The sequence below is a fragment of the Nerophis ophidion genome, linkage group LG08, assembly GCF_033978795.1.
Source record: "Nerophis ophidion isolate RoL-2023_Sa linkage group LG08, RoL_Noph_v1.0, whole genome shotgun sequence".
Classification (NCBI taxonomy): domain Eukaryota; kingdom Metazoa; phylum Chordata; class Actinopteri; order Syngnathiformes; family Syngnathidae; genus Nerophis; species Nerophis ophidion.
Genome location: NC_084618.1, coordinates 53,085,016 through 53,104,710, shown reverse-complemented (window position 1 = coordinate 53,104,710; position 19,695 = coordinate 53,085,016). Strand labels below are relative to the sequence as shown.

The following is a 19,695-nucleotide window of genomic DNA, read 5'->3' as shown; positions in this document are numbered from 1 at the left end:
TAAGTCCCATCGGTGTTTTTTTTCAATCATAAATATACTTCTAATTGAGGTGTGAAAAAATGATGCATGGTAGCACAACAAAAGGTTTAAAAGCAGGTAACAAAGTCATATAAATAAAAGTCCAATCAGAAGTTGATTCCTTTGTTCTTAGCTTTCATACGAGTTGTAGTTTTACATAAAAAATAATAAAAAAACTAGGGGAGCCACTTGGATATTTTTACAAATTACTTATTTTTAAAAAGGCTGAAAAAAAGTTAACTTTTAAAGACAGGTCTTTGTTAATTGGGTCAACACATACACTTTTTCCCCCTTTGAAATGTCTTTTTGCTGTCTTTACCATTTTTACAGGTTTTTGTTTAGTTGAATGTAATTTCCTTTCTATAGCAACCCAATAAACATAAGCTGAGGTGTGCAAGTAGACACCATGAGCACACTTTGGATACGCCCAAACAGTACGTGTCCCTAAATTACAGACGCAACATAAAACTTGTACAGTACCTAATTTTTGTGCCAATATCTACGATACAGCCTATTTTCATTGGAAAACACTGAAGAAATGCCACCATGTTTTGTAGAGTAGTCAGAGTACAGCTTGTATAACGTTGTACATTTACTGCGCTCGGGCTTCACGGTGGCAGAGGGGTTAGTGCGTCTGCCTCACAATACAAAGCTCCTGCAGTCTTGGGTTCAATCCCAGGCTCGGGATCTTTCTGTGTGGAGTTTGCATGTTCTCCCCGTGAATGCGTGGGTTCCCTCCGGGTACTCCGGCTTCCTCCCACCTCCAAAGACATGCACCTGGGGATAGGTTGATTGGCAACACTAAATTGGCCCTAGTGTGTGAATGTGAGTGTGAATGTTGTCTGTCTATCTGTGTTGGCCCTGCGATGAGGTGGCGACTTGTCCAGGGTGTACCACGCCTTCCGCCCGATTGTAGCTGAGATAGGCGCCAGCGCCCCCCGCGACCCCGAAAGGGAATAAGCGGTAGAAAATGGATGGATGGATTTACTGCGCTCTTAATATAACTCAACATACACACAGAGTAGGGGTGTAGCCATTCGTTTTAACGATTCAATTCAGAATTTGTGGTTGCCGATAAGATTTACAGACAAAATTAGATTTTTAAAACGTAAGATCCAAAACGATTCAGTGAGTAGAATCGATTCTGGAACCAAACCAGTGTGACTGTAAAATAAATAGTGGACATTTCATATATTCCAGTTTTTTTATTTTAAGAGAATTATGTATAAATGAATTATGGATTTAATGAAGCAAGTAAACAACAATTCATGACCAACGCAATCAAATCTTATTCAAATAAAGTGCAACTAAAGTTTTAAGGTTGAATAAACAAAAGGAAATATGTACTTTCAGCTCACATTTAAACATTCAAGCAATTTTCAATATAAGTTTAGCAACCAACATTTTAACAATATATATACCTGCTAAATAAAGATTCCCGACCCGGCCATACAGTATTTGTTCTGACATGTTGTCGCCGATGGACAGCATGCCAGGTGTGCGGAAGCGTGTATGTTCCCTCCTCCCTGTTGATGATGTTGGTCTCTCACTTCCTAATTTCCATAGCCTCCTTCATCTATCTCTTCTATTTCCTGTTTTTTTCATGAAATGACTTCTCTTTGGCTGCCAGTTGTTGTGTTCCGGAAGTGGGTGTGTCGCCGCAACTTGCTCTGCTCAATTCCGTTTTGTCGGTTGCGTCCTTTGTTAACGTTGTGTTGCGGCTTTATATGACTTTGTTGTGTCGTTTGTATTTGTTGTGGCTTTTGCAATTGTGCTGTAGCTGACAGTTTTTGTGTTGTAAATAATGGTGTTGCCTTGTGGTGTTTGGATTTGTTTAGACCTTACTTGACCACCGTGGATATCCTGTTTTGATAACTCCACAGGCAAGCATACTTAACATATATCCTTATCATTAAAAGTGCTAAACTTCATGTCAAGTTTGCCTTTCATAAATCATATGTTTTCCTTTTTCTATTAATCGATTCCCTTTTAAAACGATCTTGGATCGATACCTATCTCCTGGAAGGTAAACGTACCGAGCACAGATTGATAGACTTGAAATTTAGGTATATAAATCAAAGTATCGATATATCGATCAATTGTTATACCCTACATTATTGTCTAGGTTGCTGGCAACAAAAGCGAGTACACCCCAAAATGAAATTGTCCAATATTTTGCTGCTTTTGTCAAAAAGCCAACAATCAACACCTGCAGGGATGTCCCTTCCAATAGGCGGATCACGCGCTGCCCGAAGGGCCTCACAATCTGTCGGGTGCCACATTTTGCCTGAAGAAACACATGTAAAATGTCAGTTAATGAATGACAAGGTGGTTCATATGAAATTTTAGCGTAAAGTTGTTCCTAGCCCCTTCCTAATTACCGGTATAATATAACAGCTAATACTCACTGTGCCCCCATTTCAATCCAAAGTATGGGTCGGGCCTGGGCTTAGCTATTTAAAAAAAAAACTACAATAAATGTGTTATTTTGCCCTTAAAAATTATATAAGTGAACAATTTATTTCCAATGAAATCATTTTACACTGTTAAAAAGAATTATGTCAATTTTAACTGTAAATAAATTGACAGGTCAGTCACCAGAAATGTATTGTAAATAGAAAATAATAGTAGCACTTTTATTATTGCAGGAAAATTATGGCTGCCAGTATTTTACCGTTAAATCAATGGTTGTTTTCACTGCATTACTGTAAATTGAAAAATATACCACTTTAAATTCCGGCGACTGAGCTTGCCAGTAATTTACTGTAAAATTAAAAAAAACAGTACCTCTTGACATTAATATTCTAAGTTAAAGTACCAATGATTGCCACGCACACTAGTGACTGAGCAGACATTATATTTTTGCTATCAAGTTTGAAATATGTCGCGAACACGCAGCCTCAATAACTGCCACAATGGTGGTCATGAAAATGGGCCAAATACAGAGATGCAGAGAATCATTTCGCAACACCTAGTGTGTGTGTGTGACAATCCTTGGTACATTAACTTAATATTATGATTGCTTCAGATAAAAAAAAATAATTGGGGTCGGATTTCTCTTATTTCTAGCGTGGAAACAAAGCCAGGGAAATCGGGTTAGTGAACTAATAAAGAGACAATAAATAACCAGCATAGGAGCTGTGAGATGATCAAACACCACTTTTAACTAAGAAAAAACTAATTTTTTTTTGGTTGTTTTGCAGCTTTGGCCATAATAGCAGTAATTGCACAGAGGCATTTTTCCTTTCTTCTTTTAGTTTTCTGGTGGCACGCAGCCGTTTGCATTGACTTCCGTTTTTTTAACGAATGGGGGGGGAGTCAGCACATTTGTTGTTTTTTGTGTGACAGGGTTCCTGCCACCCTCCTCAAAGTCACTAAGTGCCAGTAAAAGCGATACAAATTCTCTCAGGCCACAATGGAGGTGTCATTCAACTACCGTATTTTCCGGACCATAGGGCATACCGGATTGATTATAAGGCGCACTGCCGATGAATGGTCTATTTTCAATCTTTTTTCATATAAAAGTCGCACTGGATTATAGGGTGCATATGGAGTCTTATTATTATTTATTTTTTAAATTGAAAACTCTTCCTTGTGGTCGACATGACATGTAATGGTGGTTCTTTGGTCAAAACGTTGCATAGATTGTTTTACAGATCATCTTCAAGCTGCTTTCTGACAGTCGTTTCCGGATGATGTAAACTCACGACACCGGTATGTTTTAGCGCTTTCATGGCGAGTTTACTGACAGATATAAGTAAGAACTTTACACTAGTTTGTATTAGAAATGGCAACCGTGGAGGATGAATGTCCCATAACAAGAAGATACGACTAAGTTGTTGGTACGGACATCAAAGGTGGATGCGCGCAATTTTCAGGACTTATGCAGATCCCAAACACAGATCAACAGGTACCAGAAGGTAAGAAAAGTTGCTTTTGCATAATATTGTGAAACCAAACGCCAGATAATATGTCTTACCTTATACACACACCACAGTAATACTCGTATGTTTAATACGCCGACAATCCACCAAGCGACACGGCTTCATAGCTTACCAAAGTCGTATTAAAACATTTTGATAGATTTTTCTATATTTTCAGTGGAACATATAAAATGTTGGTGTTTACTTGAGTGATATTGCTATCATATTGCAGTGTACACATATCTCTTATGTTTGACTGCCATCTACTGGTCACACTTATCATTACACCATGTACCGAATAAAATAGCTTTGAGGTCGGTGAGCAAAACCAGAATGATTCCATACATTAAGCGCACAGTCAAGTTTTGAGCCAAATAAAAAGGATTTTAAGTGCGACTTATAGTCTGGAAAATATGGCAGTTGTGTCATCCCTAAAGCTATGAAAATGTTGTATGAAGGTTGAAAAATTACTCAGTGCTGCTTTTTGCACAATGTATTTCAGACTTGAAATATGTTTACTTTGAAACATATTTCTCCCGGAGACACCTGCACACAGTGACACGTAGTGTTTACACTTTTCTCTTAAAGGATGACAGTCTTCTTTTTCTAATGTCAAATTCAAAGATCTTTCTTTTTTAAATGTTTTAAATGTATTTATGTATTTACAGACAGACATAGTTTTGTAGTTCATTATTGTTTCTTTTGTTAATATCAGAGTCCGTTCTGCAAAATGGTCATCCCTAGAAGCACAGCTTATGGTCGGGGCCCCACAGTTAAAATATACATTATCATATAATATACAAAATACAATACAATACAATACATTTCAGCATCTACCCACCAACTACCCATTTACAACTTCATTTATAAATAAAAAAGGAAGTTAAAATCCACCAAATCCGTCTCAATGTCCTATTATTCAAATTTGATTAAAAGGTTGCATCTTGAAGATCTGCGATAATCTCATCATACATACAGAGGCCAAGACCAAAATGATGCGACTAATGTGAATTCCTTAACCATAAGGGGTGTGCTAAATATTCCAAGCATGTTGTTGCAATAAATTGAGTTTAAAACACTTTTTAAAATTGTTTATTGTTTGAAGAATTTGGTTCTTTTATAGAGCTATCAATCTCATTCCAGATCACTGGGCCTCCTTTCAAACACCCCAAGTTGGTTTGTCTGTGAACCTTTGCATTCTGAAATTTCTGGCCTGTATAAAAACGAACTCCCTTGACAACAGAGATGGAGGACAAAGCTTGCTAAAATCTCATCTTTTGGAAGTGCTCAAATGGATCAATTCCCATAATATTACGTACCATATTTCCTTGAATTGCCGCCGGGGTGCTAATTAATTTAAAACCTCTTCTCACTCTTGCGCTTACCAAAGGCATGCGGTAAAAGTAAGCATGCGCTAATTATTTTAAAACCTCTTCTCACTCCGGCACTTACCAAAGGCATGCAGTAAACATTTGAGTGCGGACCTTAAATCCTACTGAATAGCCCTTAATCATCTTCCCTTTATACAATTTCAAATTACCGGTATTGAAATCAGCCTCTTCTATCGTTTTAGATCAATCACCAGATTACTTTTACAAACAGTTTTTAAAATCAACTAATACACATACTTATGACACTAGGAATGCAAGCAATGGCTATTTGGGACTTTCTGCTCCCAGGACCAATCTCCTCAAACATACAGTCATGTAAAGATGTATATCATTCTGGAATATATCGCCATCACACATTAATCTCTCACAAAGTAAATTGTCGTTCAAGACAGCTTTGAAGATTCACCTATTGCAGCTACCCACATGACGTGAATTTTTAATACTGGTTTTAACTAGCTATTTTATCTTATGTTGTATTTTTCCATTGTATAATGTTTGGTAATGCATGTATTCTTTGTTTTTTAATTTTGTATGCTCCTATATGGACCCCAGGAAGACTAGCAGTCGCCTAGGCATCAGCTAATGGGGATCCATTCAATAAACAATAAACAATGACAGGGGAAGTGTCACTCATGACGTCACAAGTTTGACCAGGCGGTAATACTAAGCATGCGCTAATTATTTTGGGAAGTGAGTTTGACCCGGCAGTAATTCTAGGCAGGCGCATACTATATACCAGGGGTCGGGAACCTTTTTGGCTGAGAGAGCCATACAAGCCAAACATTTTTAAAAATATTTCAGTGAGAGCCATAAAAAAAATTTTTTTAACACTGAATACAACTACTTAATACGGATCGGTGCGGCGTCTTCTGTAATGTGGATGTTGTACCGATCCGTTGTGGTGAAGAAGGAGCTGAGCCGGAAGGCAAAGCTCTCAATTTACCGGTCGATCTACGTTCCCATCCTCACCTGTGGTCATGAGCTTTGGGTCATGACCGAAAGGATAAGATCACGGGTACAAGCGGCCGAAATGAGTTTCCTCCGCCGTGTGGCGGGGCTCTCCCTTAGAGATAGGGTGAGAAGCTCTGCCATCCGGGAGGAACTCAAAGTAAAGCCGCTGCTCCTCCACATCGAGAGGAGCCAGATGAGGTGGTTCGGGCATCTGGTCAGGATGCCACCCGAATGCCTCCCGAGGGAGGTGTTTAGGGCACGTCCAACCGGTAGGAGGCCACGGGGAAGACCCAGGACACGTTGGGAAGACTATGTCTCCCGGCTGGCCTGGGAACGCCTCGAGATCCCCCGGGAATAGCTAGACGAAGTGGCTGGGGAGAGGGAAGTCTGGGCTTCCCTGCTTAGGCTGCTACCCCCGCGACCCGACCTCGGATAAGCGGAAGAAGATGGGTGGATGGATGGATGGATGAATACAACTATATATGCGTGCATTTTTAAGAAATACCAACATTTTTAGAGTATAATAAGTCTCTTATTCTTTTTAATAACATTGTTATTATGAAGCTAACCAAAAATAAATAAATTACTTCTTACCATTAATGCGACTTCTTGAACAGGTGCAGTAGAAACCGGATGGATGGATGAAAATGCATGAGAATGTTTTATATTTTGAACGTTATTTTTGACACCGTGATTACCAGCGGAATTATTCATTACTTATCGTGTTAAGCAATGTCAGCTAAGATTTATCTGAGAGCCAGATGCAGTCATCAAAAGAGCCACATCTGGCTATAGAGCCATAGGTTCCCTACCCCTGCTATATACACTGCGGCAATTCAAGGAAATACGGTATTTTACGAGCCCTTGAAACAAGGTTCAGTTTGTTTCATTACACTCCCTTGATATGTTCCTTCCTTTTGTATGATCAATATTAATCCAGTTTGTTGCACTCTCTCACAATACCGCTGGTCGAGCATGTGAACAAAAACTTTGTCCAGCAACAATAGCTACCCAGCCCCCACCAAAAACTGCAAAAATCAAGTGCTCTTGCATATATGTACTGTATGCACAGGGCCTGGATTTGGCCCTGAACACTATTCAGTGCCTGTGTGCCAACTCGAAAGTCTCAAAACCGTTTTTGGCCTTTGTCGGTAGTAGTTTTGCAGGTGCCAAAGTGTATCTGATAGCGGGACGTGTGGCGCGCAGCAGGCTGAAGGCGCGCTCCTAGGTCAAATTTCAGTGGGTGTAAGAGCAGGGAGGTGAATTCGAAATAAGAGGGATTTGAGAGAAAGAGCCAGCAGCCAATCAGAGCTCCTTCCAGTCATTGAAAGGGGTGAGGGGGGGTGAGCTCAGGCAGCCCGTCTTATTGTATACGTCTTCCTCACCGTCTCACGTCTTGACTCCACAGGAGCTGCGCAGCATCAACTTAAACCACCGACATGGACGTGATCTAAGATCTATTCCGGATTTGTCCAAAAGCAAAGCAAAGCACTTGTTGCGCGCAAACCTGACGCGCTGCTGGAGTCCTTAAAGAGGCAGGACGCGCTGCAACAGGTGCATCCTTTTGCAGAAAAAACAATAAGGTAACATTTAATCTGTTTTAACGTGACTTTTTTTTAAATGCATGCTTTAAAACACTATCAAAAATCGTGCTTTGTTCCACTTCCCCTCTAAAGGGTCCGAGCCAACTTTAAATGCCAATCTGCTGATTATTCGGCCCACGACCAAGGATGCCGGTTCTGACAAGCCCGGAGATCGCTACTAAGTTCAGGGAGAAATGGCTGCACGATCCAGTCACCTCATCGGACTCTGCCCCGCTGGATGACAGCCTCACAAGCCTCCACTGGCTGCAGAATTTCTCCATCGTGAGCGCGGAGCCGGAGCCGCCCAACGCGGCCGCGGCGCACGCCGGCTTCTCCTCCTCCGCATCCTCGCATCATCAGCACCTCTATCTGACACGTTTCCCCGCCAGAGGGGGCACGGAGTCGCCCTCCAGCCCGCCCGCGGGAGACACCGCCGCCACCGGGATGCCGCTCTACCTCGGCAGCCCGGTCACCTCCGGGAGCGACTCCACTTTGTCCAATTACGCGCAACTCGCCGGCGGCTACCCTTCCATTCCGATCCAGGCCAGCCCCCCCGTGGAGGTCGACTACAAGACGAACCCGAAAGTGAAACCGCCTTATTCCTACGCCTCTCTCATCTGCATGGCCATGCAGGCCAGCAAGCAGCCCAAAGTGACTTTATCCACCATCTACAACTGGATCACCGATAACTTCTGTTACTACAGACATGCGGAGCCCAGCTGGCAGGTAACTGCAGAGCACCTCAATTATTGATGAGTCAGATAAATAACTGAGGGAGACAAGAGTAATTGACTCCTGTGTCAGCAACAGGCGCACAGGTGTGATGGGGGAAAGAATCATTAAATGGGACCAAAAGCACATATTCGTTAACATTGGCTTCCAAATTTCCTCTCCTCCGTATGGGTTTATGGTGCCTGGGGTGCAGGGAGCACTTGTGTGCTAATGAGCACTCCTGAGAGAGATATCCGCAAAGCACAGCTGACCATGTTTGAAAACGAACAGCGTTTCCCTGAAAGCCTCATTAGGTGCATTTGCTTCCATATACACAAACACACAACAACTAAATATATGTTCCATTACTGTTACCGTTGCACTGATTTTAAAATATGCCTCAAAGTCACTTGTGCGGTTTATCCTTTTCCACTGTGAATGCATTTTATGTAATCTAAAGCGGTGGTTGCCAAACTTTTTCCACCAATTACCACTTCAGATTACCAACATGGTGGGCAAATATTAAAGGCCTACTGAAATGAGATTTTCTTATTTAAACGGGGATAGCAGGTCCATTCTATGTGTCATACTTGATCATTTCGCGATATTGCCATATTTTTGCTGAAAGGATTTAGTAGAGAACATCCACGATAAAGTTTGCAACTTTCGGTGCTAAGAGAAAAGCCCTGCCTCTACCGGAAGTAGTAGGCGATGACGTCACACGTGTTGGGGCTCCTCACATATTCACATTGTTTTTAATGGGAGCGTCCAACAAAAAGAGCTATTTGGACCGAGAAAACGACAATTTCCCCATTAATTTGAGCGAGGATGAAAGATTCGTGTTTGAGGATGTTGATAGCGACGGACTAGAAAAAAAAAAACGCGATTGCATTGGGACGGATTCCGATGTTTTTAGAGACATTTACTAAGATAATTCTGGGAAATCCCTTATCTTCTATTGTGTTGCTAGTGTTTTAGTGAGTTTAATAGCACCTGATAGTCGGAGGTGTACGTCCACGGGTGTGTTGACGCCAATGTCTCAGGGGAGCCGACACCAGCTTTATGGACGGCACAAGCTCAGCTTTTCTCCGGTAAGAAGCGACTTTTTACCACAATTTTCTCACCGAAACCTGCTGGTTGACATTCCGTCGTGATTCATGTTTGCTTGACCACGCTCTGATCCATAGTAAAGTTTTACCTCCATGAATTTAAACAAGGAACCACCGTGTGTTTGTGTGGCTAAAGGCTAAAGCTTCCCAACTCCATCTTTCTACTGTGACTTCTCCAATATTAATTGAACAAATTGTAAAAGATTCAGCAACACAGATCTCCAAAATACTGTGTAATTATGCGGTTAAAGCAGACGACTTTTAGCTTTGTGTGTGTGCAGCACTCATAAAACCTGTGACGTTTTGCGTACACGTCATCATTACACGGCGTTTTCAAGACGAAACTCCTGGGAAATTTAAAATTGTAATCCAGTAAACTAAAAAGGCTGTGTTGGCATGTGTTGCAATGTTAATATTTCATCATTGATGTATAAACTATCAGATGGTCGGTAGTAGTGGGTTTCAGCAGGCCTTTAGAATACAGTAGCGAAGTAGACCTAAATATACATTAAAAACAAGGTAGAGGATTTATTTAACAATTATATTTAATATTTTGGCCACTCATTACACACAATTTGAACCCTTGCACTGTGGATATAGGAAAATAAAACACTCCAATCAAGTGATTATTTGGCATACAACTAGAGGGAGCCCGCATACCGCCAGTGGTACATGTACCACAGTTTGAGAACCCAAGGGTGTCAAACTTGGTTTTATTGAGGGCCACTTTGCAATTATAGCGGCCCTCAGTGGGCCATATATGATGATAAACATGTATAGATTTAGACTTCCTTTTATTGTCATTCAAATTAGAACTTTTCAGTACACATTACAACAACATTTTGTTGCATTAGCTCGTTGTAGTGCAGGATAAAAGAGCAATAAGGTGCAGATATAAATAGATTACTGTACAGATATATATTATACTTTTTCATATCCATCTACGTTTATGGATATGTTATTTTGTCTTTATATTTCAGCGAGTTAATCCGTTTTTGGTGGGAACTGAGGGGATTATCATTGCACCTGGGCACGGTGGATCAGGGTTTAGTGCATGTGCCTCACAATATGAAGGTCCTGAGTTCAATCCCAGGCTCGGGATCTGTCTGTGTGGAGTTTGCATGTTCTCCCCGTGACTGCGTGGGTTCCCTTTTGAGTACTCTGGCTTCATCCCACCCCCAAAAACATGCACCTGGGGATAGGTTGATTGGCAACACTAAATTGGCCCTAGTATGTGAATGTGAGTGTGAATGTTGTCTGTCTATCCGTGTGGGCCCTGTGATGAGGTGGCGACTTGTCCAAGGTGTACACCGCCCAAATGCAGCTGAGATAGGCTCCAGTACCCCCCGCAACCCAGAATGGGACAAACGGTAGAAAATGGATGGATGGATGGATGGATTATGATGTTTTGTTACAAGATTTGCAAAGGCAAATGTTTTTGATTAGTATACTTGACAGACAGACTGATGGATAACTCTTTGAAAGGTGACAAGCAGATATTTAAGCCTTCATTTTTGATACCCACACCCCTTCAAAAATGCTTGAAAACATCTTGTTGCATGATAACGTACTATTAGGTGTAGACCAGGGGTGTCAAACATATGGATCCGGCCCGCAAACAGGCTTTATCTAACCCACGGTAGGAGTTTGCTTAATATAAAAATTAGCTGAAATCTTTGAATAAAAGAAATGGCTGTTCGAAATGTGTCCACTAGATGTCACAATAGCAATTCTTTGTATCTTTGTAGATGATGCTACATATGTAAAACAAATAAACCACACAATGTTAGTGCACCAGTCGAGGAAAATTAGCAAACTACATACATAAATAACATCCTGTAATTTGATTTTGGTATTTTTTTTTATCTCGATAGATTGAAAATTAACACCAATGAGTTGACTGATGAACATTATCACATAATTTATTCAGAAAATATAAATAATGACAAATAAAGATACAATACTGTTTTTGTGCTGTGATTTTACCAGTCTGGCCCACTTGGGAGGAGTTTTTTGTCCATGTGGCCCCCAATCTAAAAGGAGTTTGACACCCCTGGTGTAGACTATGTATGCAATGGCATGCAGTACATTTTCCTGTCATAACTGAAAGAACAAATGCATGTAGTCGAAACATGCTTTTTTAATTTCCAGCCTTTTGAAGGTCATTAAAATGGTAAATGGTATATGGGTTGTACTTGTATAGCGCTTTTCTACCCCTTTTTAAGGAGCCCAAAGCGCTTTGGCAGTATTTCCACATTCGCCCATTCACACACACATTCACACACTGACGCTGGGAGCTGCCATGCAAGGCGCTCACCAGGACCCATCAGGAGCAAGGGTGAAGTGTCTTGCCCAAGGACACAACGGACGTGACTTTGATAGTAGAAGGTGGGGATTGAACCAGTAAACCCTCAGATTACTGGCACAGCCACTCTACCAAATTCGCCACGCCATCCCCAAAAATTATGTGGCTGGCAAAATAAAAATGATGTGGCCCAGGTGGCTTAAGTTTGACACCTGTGTTCTGTATGACAAAAATGTGTAATCATTTTGTGGGGATGTCCTAATCAACATTTTTGGCCTCTGATCCCAATCCGATTTTTTGGGCCTCCGATCCGATTTCGAGTTCCGATCCGATGAATATAGAAAATGTTTTACAGCGAGTAACTAAAGTAAACACAAAAATTACATTTTTAAAAAAAATAGAAAGCTTATCTTATTCAATAAATAATTTTCTTGAATTGTTGTAAATCAGATAGATGACATATCAACATATTAACAAAATAAAATGGCTAGTGGGCAATAACTGAACAAAAACAAAAGCTACTATGGGCTCCCATTTAAGTCAATTAAGTTTTACCCTTAAAACCTTCCTGTATCCAGAGACTTACTCCCTGAGTTTGTAAACATCAACAAAAAACACCCAAAAATATGTTGTAATAATAAAAACAAAAGAAAAAAAATATTAACATCATCATTTCAGTATCATTTATACACTGACACGAGACCAGGTATCGATAGTGTCGACGTCTGGGTTGATCCTCCTTACTTTACATTGATTCTTTCACCGTTAGCTTCTTGTTTCGTCCTGCTCGGTCTTTGTGTGTATCGTGCTTCCTTTTCCTCTAATCCATCCGTCCATCCATTTTCTACCGCTTATTCCCTTTTGGGGTCACGGGGGGCGCTGGCGCCTATCTCAGCTACAATCGGGCAGAAGGCGTGGTACACCCTGGACAAGTCGCCACCTCATCGCAGGGCCAACACAGATAGACAGACAACATTCAAACTCACATTCACACACTAGGGCCAATTTAGTGTTGCCAATCAACCTATCCCCAGGTGCATGTTTTTGGAAGTGGGAGGAAGCCGGAGTACCCGGAGGGAACCCACGCATTCACGGGGAGAACATGCAAACTCCACACAGAAAGATCCCGAGCCTGGATTTGAACCCAGGACTGCCTCTAATCATCCACTGATAATGCTACATGAAAGAAATTTGCGGTGAAAATGTGTATCTTAGAAGCGCCTTTGTACTGTGGATGGACTACAGCTTTCTCTCAAATTTGAGCTGATTTTCTACCAAGACACCCTCTTCTGCATGTGTGTTACATGGACTATTGAAACGTAATTGTGTCTCATTCCTTTTGAAGTTAATGTGAGTACAATCATTTGCATGTAACACAGCTGTGGTAAAGATTGGTTGGACTTGGCAGCTCATAAGCCAGTTGCAGAACAGTTATGAAAGGCAACAATCTCTATCAATTAAAAGTTGTCAAACAATATTATTTGGATTAGAGAATCGGAAGGTGTTGACATATTGAGCGGGACACAACATGCGTGTGACATAGTGTAGCTTATAGTCCTTGTAGTCGATTTATGTTCTTTGAACATTGAATCTACAGTGCCTCTGCAGGTTGGAGAAAAGAAGTGCACTACATTTTGCTCCTAAGGTCTTACAATTTATGGAACGAGCAAGTCTCAAATGTGCTGAACTCCTGTTTTAATGCCGGATTTGTTTCAAGTTTGACCCCAGGAAGAATAGTCTCCACTGCGGTGTAGACTAATGGGGATCCTTAATAAACTAAACAATGATGTAGCCCCTTAAAAAGAATATGCACAAGGCACTCAATTTTGCACTTGAACAATTTTACAATTCAGGATTACACCACATTTTTTTAACCGTTTTGTTTTACTGATATGGGAAAATAGCTCTATTAATGTTCTGAAGACCTGTTGCAATGTTGTTTTGAACAGAACACAACATGTCTGATGTAGCTTGTATTCCTTATCGTTGATTCTTAGAATATTGCATCAACAGCCAAGTACTGCAATCTATTTTGCATTCTAGTTTCAGTTTGACCACATTTTTAGCAAAGACACACATTTTTAAGCGTGACTGTGTTTTCAGTTGTTTTTACAGTGAATACATTCATCCATCCATTTTAAATTGCTCGTCCCTTTTGGAGTCGTGGGGGGTTGCATTCGGGCGGAAGGCGGCGTACACCCTGGACAAGTCGCCAACTCATCGCAAGGCCAACACAGACAGACAACAGTGCTTTGTTTTTAAACTGGAGAAAGGCACTGAAGACTACATTTTCATTATCTACTATGAAAAAAAATGGACTATGAAGAAAGTATTTTTAAGGACATAAGAAAAAGGCTCTCTTAAGGTTCTGAACGCCTGTTTCAATGCCAATGTTGAGGTCATGTTTCTGCTCTTTAGACCACTAACTCAACAGCACCTCTGGTGGTTGCTGCAGTCCTTTTTCCCTATAGCGCTAAAACCGAATGCCCCTGATGTTTTACAGTTGTCAATTTAACCTAAATTTCCAGGAATTTTCCAAATTTCAGCTAAGTTTAAAGCACTGTCAAACAGGATGTGACAACAGGGGTGTTAAATTTGTTGAGACCGAAATTAAACAAAACGTCCTTTTATTCTACAGCGTTTCCCACAGGACTGCAATAGGTTTCGTGGAGTGATTTGCATAATTGGCTATTACACATGTGCATGTATTTTTGCTATGAGCATACCATAAACATAAGGGATTTTTTCTGGAAAGTTAGGGAAACCATTTCAGACAAGTGTATACATGGGGCATTGCTTTAGTGTAGTATCTTAAATACAAGAATTGTACTTGTGTACAACTCAATATAATAAAACCGGTAGTGGAAGTGACAATTCCAAAATAAAAGGTTTCAAAATAAAAAGAGGAGTCTCAGCATAAAAGTTATACAAAAAAGGATTATTCTTAACAAGAAATTCCAAATCAGACTGCCATTATTATTTAAAAAAATCTTTCCAATTGGGAATGAGAATTTCATTTAATGTTCTGAACTGTTTTCACTACAGTGGCATGTTGAGCAGAATAAGGATGTCTAAAAAAGTATGACCATTTGTCATGCTGTTCTTCTTCACACTACAAATTTGTTAAGACTGAATCAACAACGCCACTGCTGGTTGCAGCCAAGCATTGCACTCTAATTTTCCCTTTTGCTCAAGACTCAATTAACAACTTAAGTGATTAACTTATTTTTCCTCAATGCAAAAAACACAATAGAATAAGAATTCCATTCACCTTATCAATTTATTTGCAGTCTTTTTTCGATGAATGTGAATTTTCTTCCTCTGCAATTCGGCGGATGTGCTTAATCACGTGGGGGCAGCAGTGATTGCATTAATTAAATGACATGTCTGTATCACGCACATCGATGTGGTCGCAAAGGAGTGACCTACCATTCACACCTACCATTGGTCTCTCGGCCATTACTCTAAGGTCCAATATCGTCATGGTATCAGAAGTAAAAAAAAATGGTTGTATGGGGACAACCCGCTGTCTTAGATCAAATTAAAGTGGAGTGATAATTTGTTTTTGCCGACACTTCATGGTCTCAATATAGGTTAAGCGTATGACTCATGATGCGGTTGAATGATCCAGACACATATGTTAGTGTATAATATACAAGCATTATTTTTTGATACTTGTTATAATGACAAATGCCGTGTTTTAGACGTCAATATTGTTCAATTAGGGACACTAATTACATATGTCTAGCTTGTGTGCTATTGTGTGTTTAGCTGTTGTGTAGCCGCTAGCTCCTAGTAGCCTACAGTATAGCGTACCGTGTTTACCTTTAATAAATAACTTCACTAAAATACAAAAAACACTTATGAACAGGAGAACATTTAGATGTTAACTGTCTGTGCAACTTTTTACAAGTCAACACGCTGCAGGACTGATTGTATCTGAGCTAACATCTGCAATTTTAGATGCAAGTCGTTATCTGATAATATTTATTTTTTTCTAAAAACTGACCGATATCCACTCAGATCGAGACACCCCCTCAGTTGAATTATTTTCCATTAATAATGTGCCAGCAATCATTAGACCTTGTGAGGAGTGATTGTATTGCAATCATTCTGACGCAGCAGTACAATTAGGTCACACTGTAGCTGTTGCCTAGTGTAAGTACCGTACAAGGTTACATCATAGCATTTTCTGTATTGTTTAACTAGGAAAAATGTGATGGGTCTGCTATCTGTGCCCTGGAACTCTGGCCAGGGGTCGTCGGAAGCTGCCTTGCTTTTAAGATGGGGCCGAGTGTCTGAATCTGAGAGTTTTTATTGATTGATTGATTGAAACTTTTATTAGTAGATTGCACAGTTCAGTACATATTCCATACAATTGACCACTAAATGGTAACACCCGAATAACTTTTTCAACTTGTTTAAGTCGGGGTCCACGTTAATCAATTCATGGTAAGTTTTAGGTGTAACTGTAGAAAATAAGCTACACAGCTAGCCTAAAACTTGTTAGTATGCTTACATCAAAATGCTAACATTTAGCATGTGTGCGAACGTTTGCATGATGACAGTTAGCATGTTTCATGTACCAAGTTTTATGACTCAAAGGTGTACGGCTACGAAAATGTAAAAGTAGATGGAAAACTTAGCATGCTTAAGTTAGCTTGCCAGCATGCTATTGTTTGCATTCTCACAGTTAACAAATGTCACATACCGAGTTGTATGACTCTGGTGTGAACGGTTGCAAAACTAGGTCAAAAAGTTGGCATGCTAATGTTAGCGCGACAGGAGGAGGTAATCTCGCAGTTTGGAGCGCTTTGCTGGAAATATCTGCCATCATAAAAGGTGCTTACCAATTCAATTGGCCCATTTGTTTTGTTTATTCGTGAATAGCGTTGCCATGGTAACACAAAATGTTCCCACCTTGAAGTACCCCCATCTGTGCAAACGAGACCTTTCCGACGGTACAACATATGTGTGGGTTCGTTGGCCGGTTTGTCACGTATTAAAAATAAGAGAAACGTGCGGAACTATAATAAAAAGTTGAAGTATGAGCAATAATTATATGGGCTGATTGCATTGCAGCAGGCCCATAATAAAAGTTTTGAGACCTGATTTCTAATCATAAAAATTGTGTCGAAAGGAATAGTTGCTCAAATATTTGTTCTCGTCTTCACAGAACTCAATTCGTCACAACCTGTCCCTCAACAAGTGTTTCAAGAAGGTCCCCAGACAGAAGGATGAACCGGGTAAAGGAGGCTTCTGGCAGATTGATCCTCAGTATGCTGACATGTTTGTCAATGGCATCTTCAAGCGCAGGAGGATGTCTGCAAACAGCTACAACAACAACAGCAGTGGCGCTCACAGACAGAACAAATTGGTTCCAAGTTACCACAGGATCAATGATGGCTGCCCGTACCAAAGTGGCAAGGATCTAGGCGATAAAAGAAAGAGCAACATCAAAGCTCAAAGGGCAACTGAGTCCCCTCTTCTGGCGACGGACGCCAGCAAAGCAGACATCCTGAGAGGGGATTTTGACCTGACATCCATTTTTGATGACGTCCTGAGTGGGAATTGTAGCACCTTCGAGGATTTGGACATTAACATGGCGCTGAGCTCACTGGGCTGCGAGATGGAAGTTACCATGCAAGGGAGGCAGCACTCGGCCGGGCTGGGGAGCTGGTGCGGGACAGGGGACCTCATGGGACAGAGTCAGCACCTGAACCACCCCCAGTCGTCCTACGGCAACCCGGACGTCAATGTGGCGGAGCTGCACATGCCGCCGCCACAGCAGCACCCTCGACTGCTGGATGGACAAGATCAGCTCCTGCAGGGTCAGCATCACATGGAGAATTTCGACGAGGCTTCCTCGCTATTCCAGGAGCAGCCAGAGGAGACGGTGCTGCAGCCCTGGGAAGAGATCAAAGAGGAGGTGCAGTCCATCTCGTTGACTCTGGATCAGAGCTTTGGTCTGTGTGAAAGCTTCTTTATGGAGATGCAACCATGGGAACGGGTGGAGGCCTACCTGTGATCTTTGACACCGAAACGCATTGACTCCTAATTACATTTCCATCCAATCAAAGTTGGATTTCCAGTCCACCACTCTTTGTGTTTTGATTCAAACATCCTAATAATGCCAGACTCATGGTGACTTTAACTGAGCAAGTAAACATACGGAAGGACTATAACAATTACACATATTTCGGGTCTTTCCAAGGGTGCTCTAGACATCTGAAAAATCTGATTGAAAAATCCACTCCACAGCCTTTTTTGTGGACTATGTGACCATTGTGGCTCCCAGTACTCTAGAAGCACTCTGTACGACTGACTCTGTACGACTAAGCACTGTCATGGTGGAAATGGAAGTAAAAAGAGATACTGGATTCTATTTTGCTACATTAGCATTCAACTTTTTTTCCCCTCTTTCTTTTTACTAACAGTGCAGTAAAACATCTTTCATGGCATCGCCAAATGTCTTTGCCGTGTGCGATGACGAGAGACGCGAATACTTTTATGACTATTGTCAACAATAGCAATCAAGTCACCTCAGGCTATGCTATATTGTATGAAGGAATATATTAATTTACTACAGGATGTAACATAAAGCAGGACCATTTTTCTCATTGCTAACTGGAGGCACGGACATGAAATGGATTGCAAACATTATGCACTTTGATAGGCATCATCTAATATTTGTTCTTTTTACATTTTTTTATGGTAGTGAGTAATATTGATCATAATGCATTTCTAATTTCCATTGCTTGCAATAACTTATCTGGTTTAAAAAAATCAGTTTTCTTTGAATTTTTTTTTTCTGATTTACACTTTTACAGTAGTGATTTGCTGATTATATTCCGCCAAAAATTTTTTTTTATTTTTTTTTTTATAAACAAATATGCAGGTCATTGTTTTTTTTCTGTTGATTGGCTGCATTTTTGGCACTGGGTGATACATTTTTTCTCTTATGAAACCTAAATCACATAATTTTAATATGTATGGGAGTAAAAATGCTGCTGGATCAAGAAGAACATAGCTTCAATTCAGACAGGCCACATTTAATTGATGTATTATACTGATCGATTATGTCACTGTTTAATCTCACAATGTTATTTCCTTTGTACTTTTTTTAAAAAGATGTTTAAACATGCAACCATGCTTTGATGCAACACATGGCGACATTAAACAACAAATGATAACGCAACTGTGTCCTTCACTTGCCAACGTCTGAACATGACGAAGATAAACACACTGTATCCGACATGAATGCAATAACTGTCAGGGAAGTCAACTCGAGTTGTTATTTTTTCACATGTTCTAAAGTTATGGTGAAAAATGTGTTCCAAATCCAAGTACATCACTAAACTAGCTTATGCCTTGTTTATATGAGTGTTTAACATTTTTCTTTGAGGTAGAACAAGTTGCAAATGAGGTCTGTGCACTTAGAAAACAACTTTTTGCCAATCAACTAATCATTGACTGTAAATAAATGAATCAGTTTAAACTATCAATATGCTTAGTCAAAGAGAGTCAAATAAATCCTTTTTGGGAAGATACGAGCTCTCTAATTATGCATTAGGGTGCGAGCAAAACTTTAGGTTTTGAGCCTCCCCATTGGTAGTTGCCATATGAAATAGAGAACCCTGTAAGATCCGACCAAAACATCTCGTGTCTAACTTGATTGCAAACTAGCTAGTAGCTAGCTATTAG

General features: G+C 40.5%; 1 protein-coding gene across 1 annotated transcript; it reads left to right on the top strand.

Annotated features, from left to right (window-relative positions):
• Positions 1 to 7,977: 7,977 nt before the first annotated feature.
• foxj1b (forkhead box J1b) lies at positions 7,978 to 18,855 on the top strand. Its single transcript, XM_061908899.1, has 2 exons — positions 7,978 to 8,592; positions 17,168 to 18,855. The coding sequence occupies exons 1-2, from the start codon at positions 8,014 to 8,016 to the stop codon at positions 18,017 to 18,019; spliced, it is 1,431 nt and encodes a 476-aa protein (XP_061764883.1). The 5' UTR covers positions 7,978 to 8,013; the 3' UTR covers positions 18,020 to 18,855.
• Positions 18,856 to 19,695: the final 840 nt, after the last annotated feature.

Excerpts from the sequence above, each read along its gene's own strand:
- foxj1b (XM_061908899.1), top strand. The coding sequence starts at position 8,014 with ATGCCGGTTCTGACAAGCCCGGAGATCGCTACTAAGTTCAGGGAGAAA. Across the intron at positions 8,593-17,167 it reads ATGCGGAGCCCAGCTGGCAG|AACTCAATTCGTCACAACCT; the intron begins GTAACTGCAGAG and ends TCGTCTTCACAG.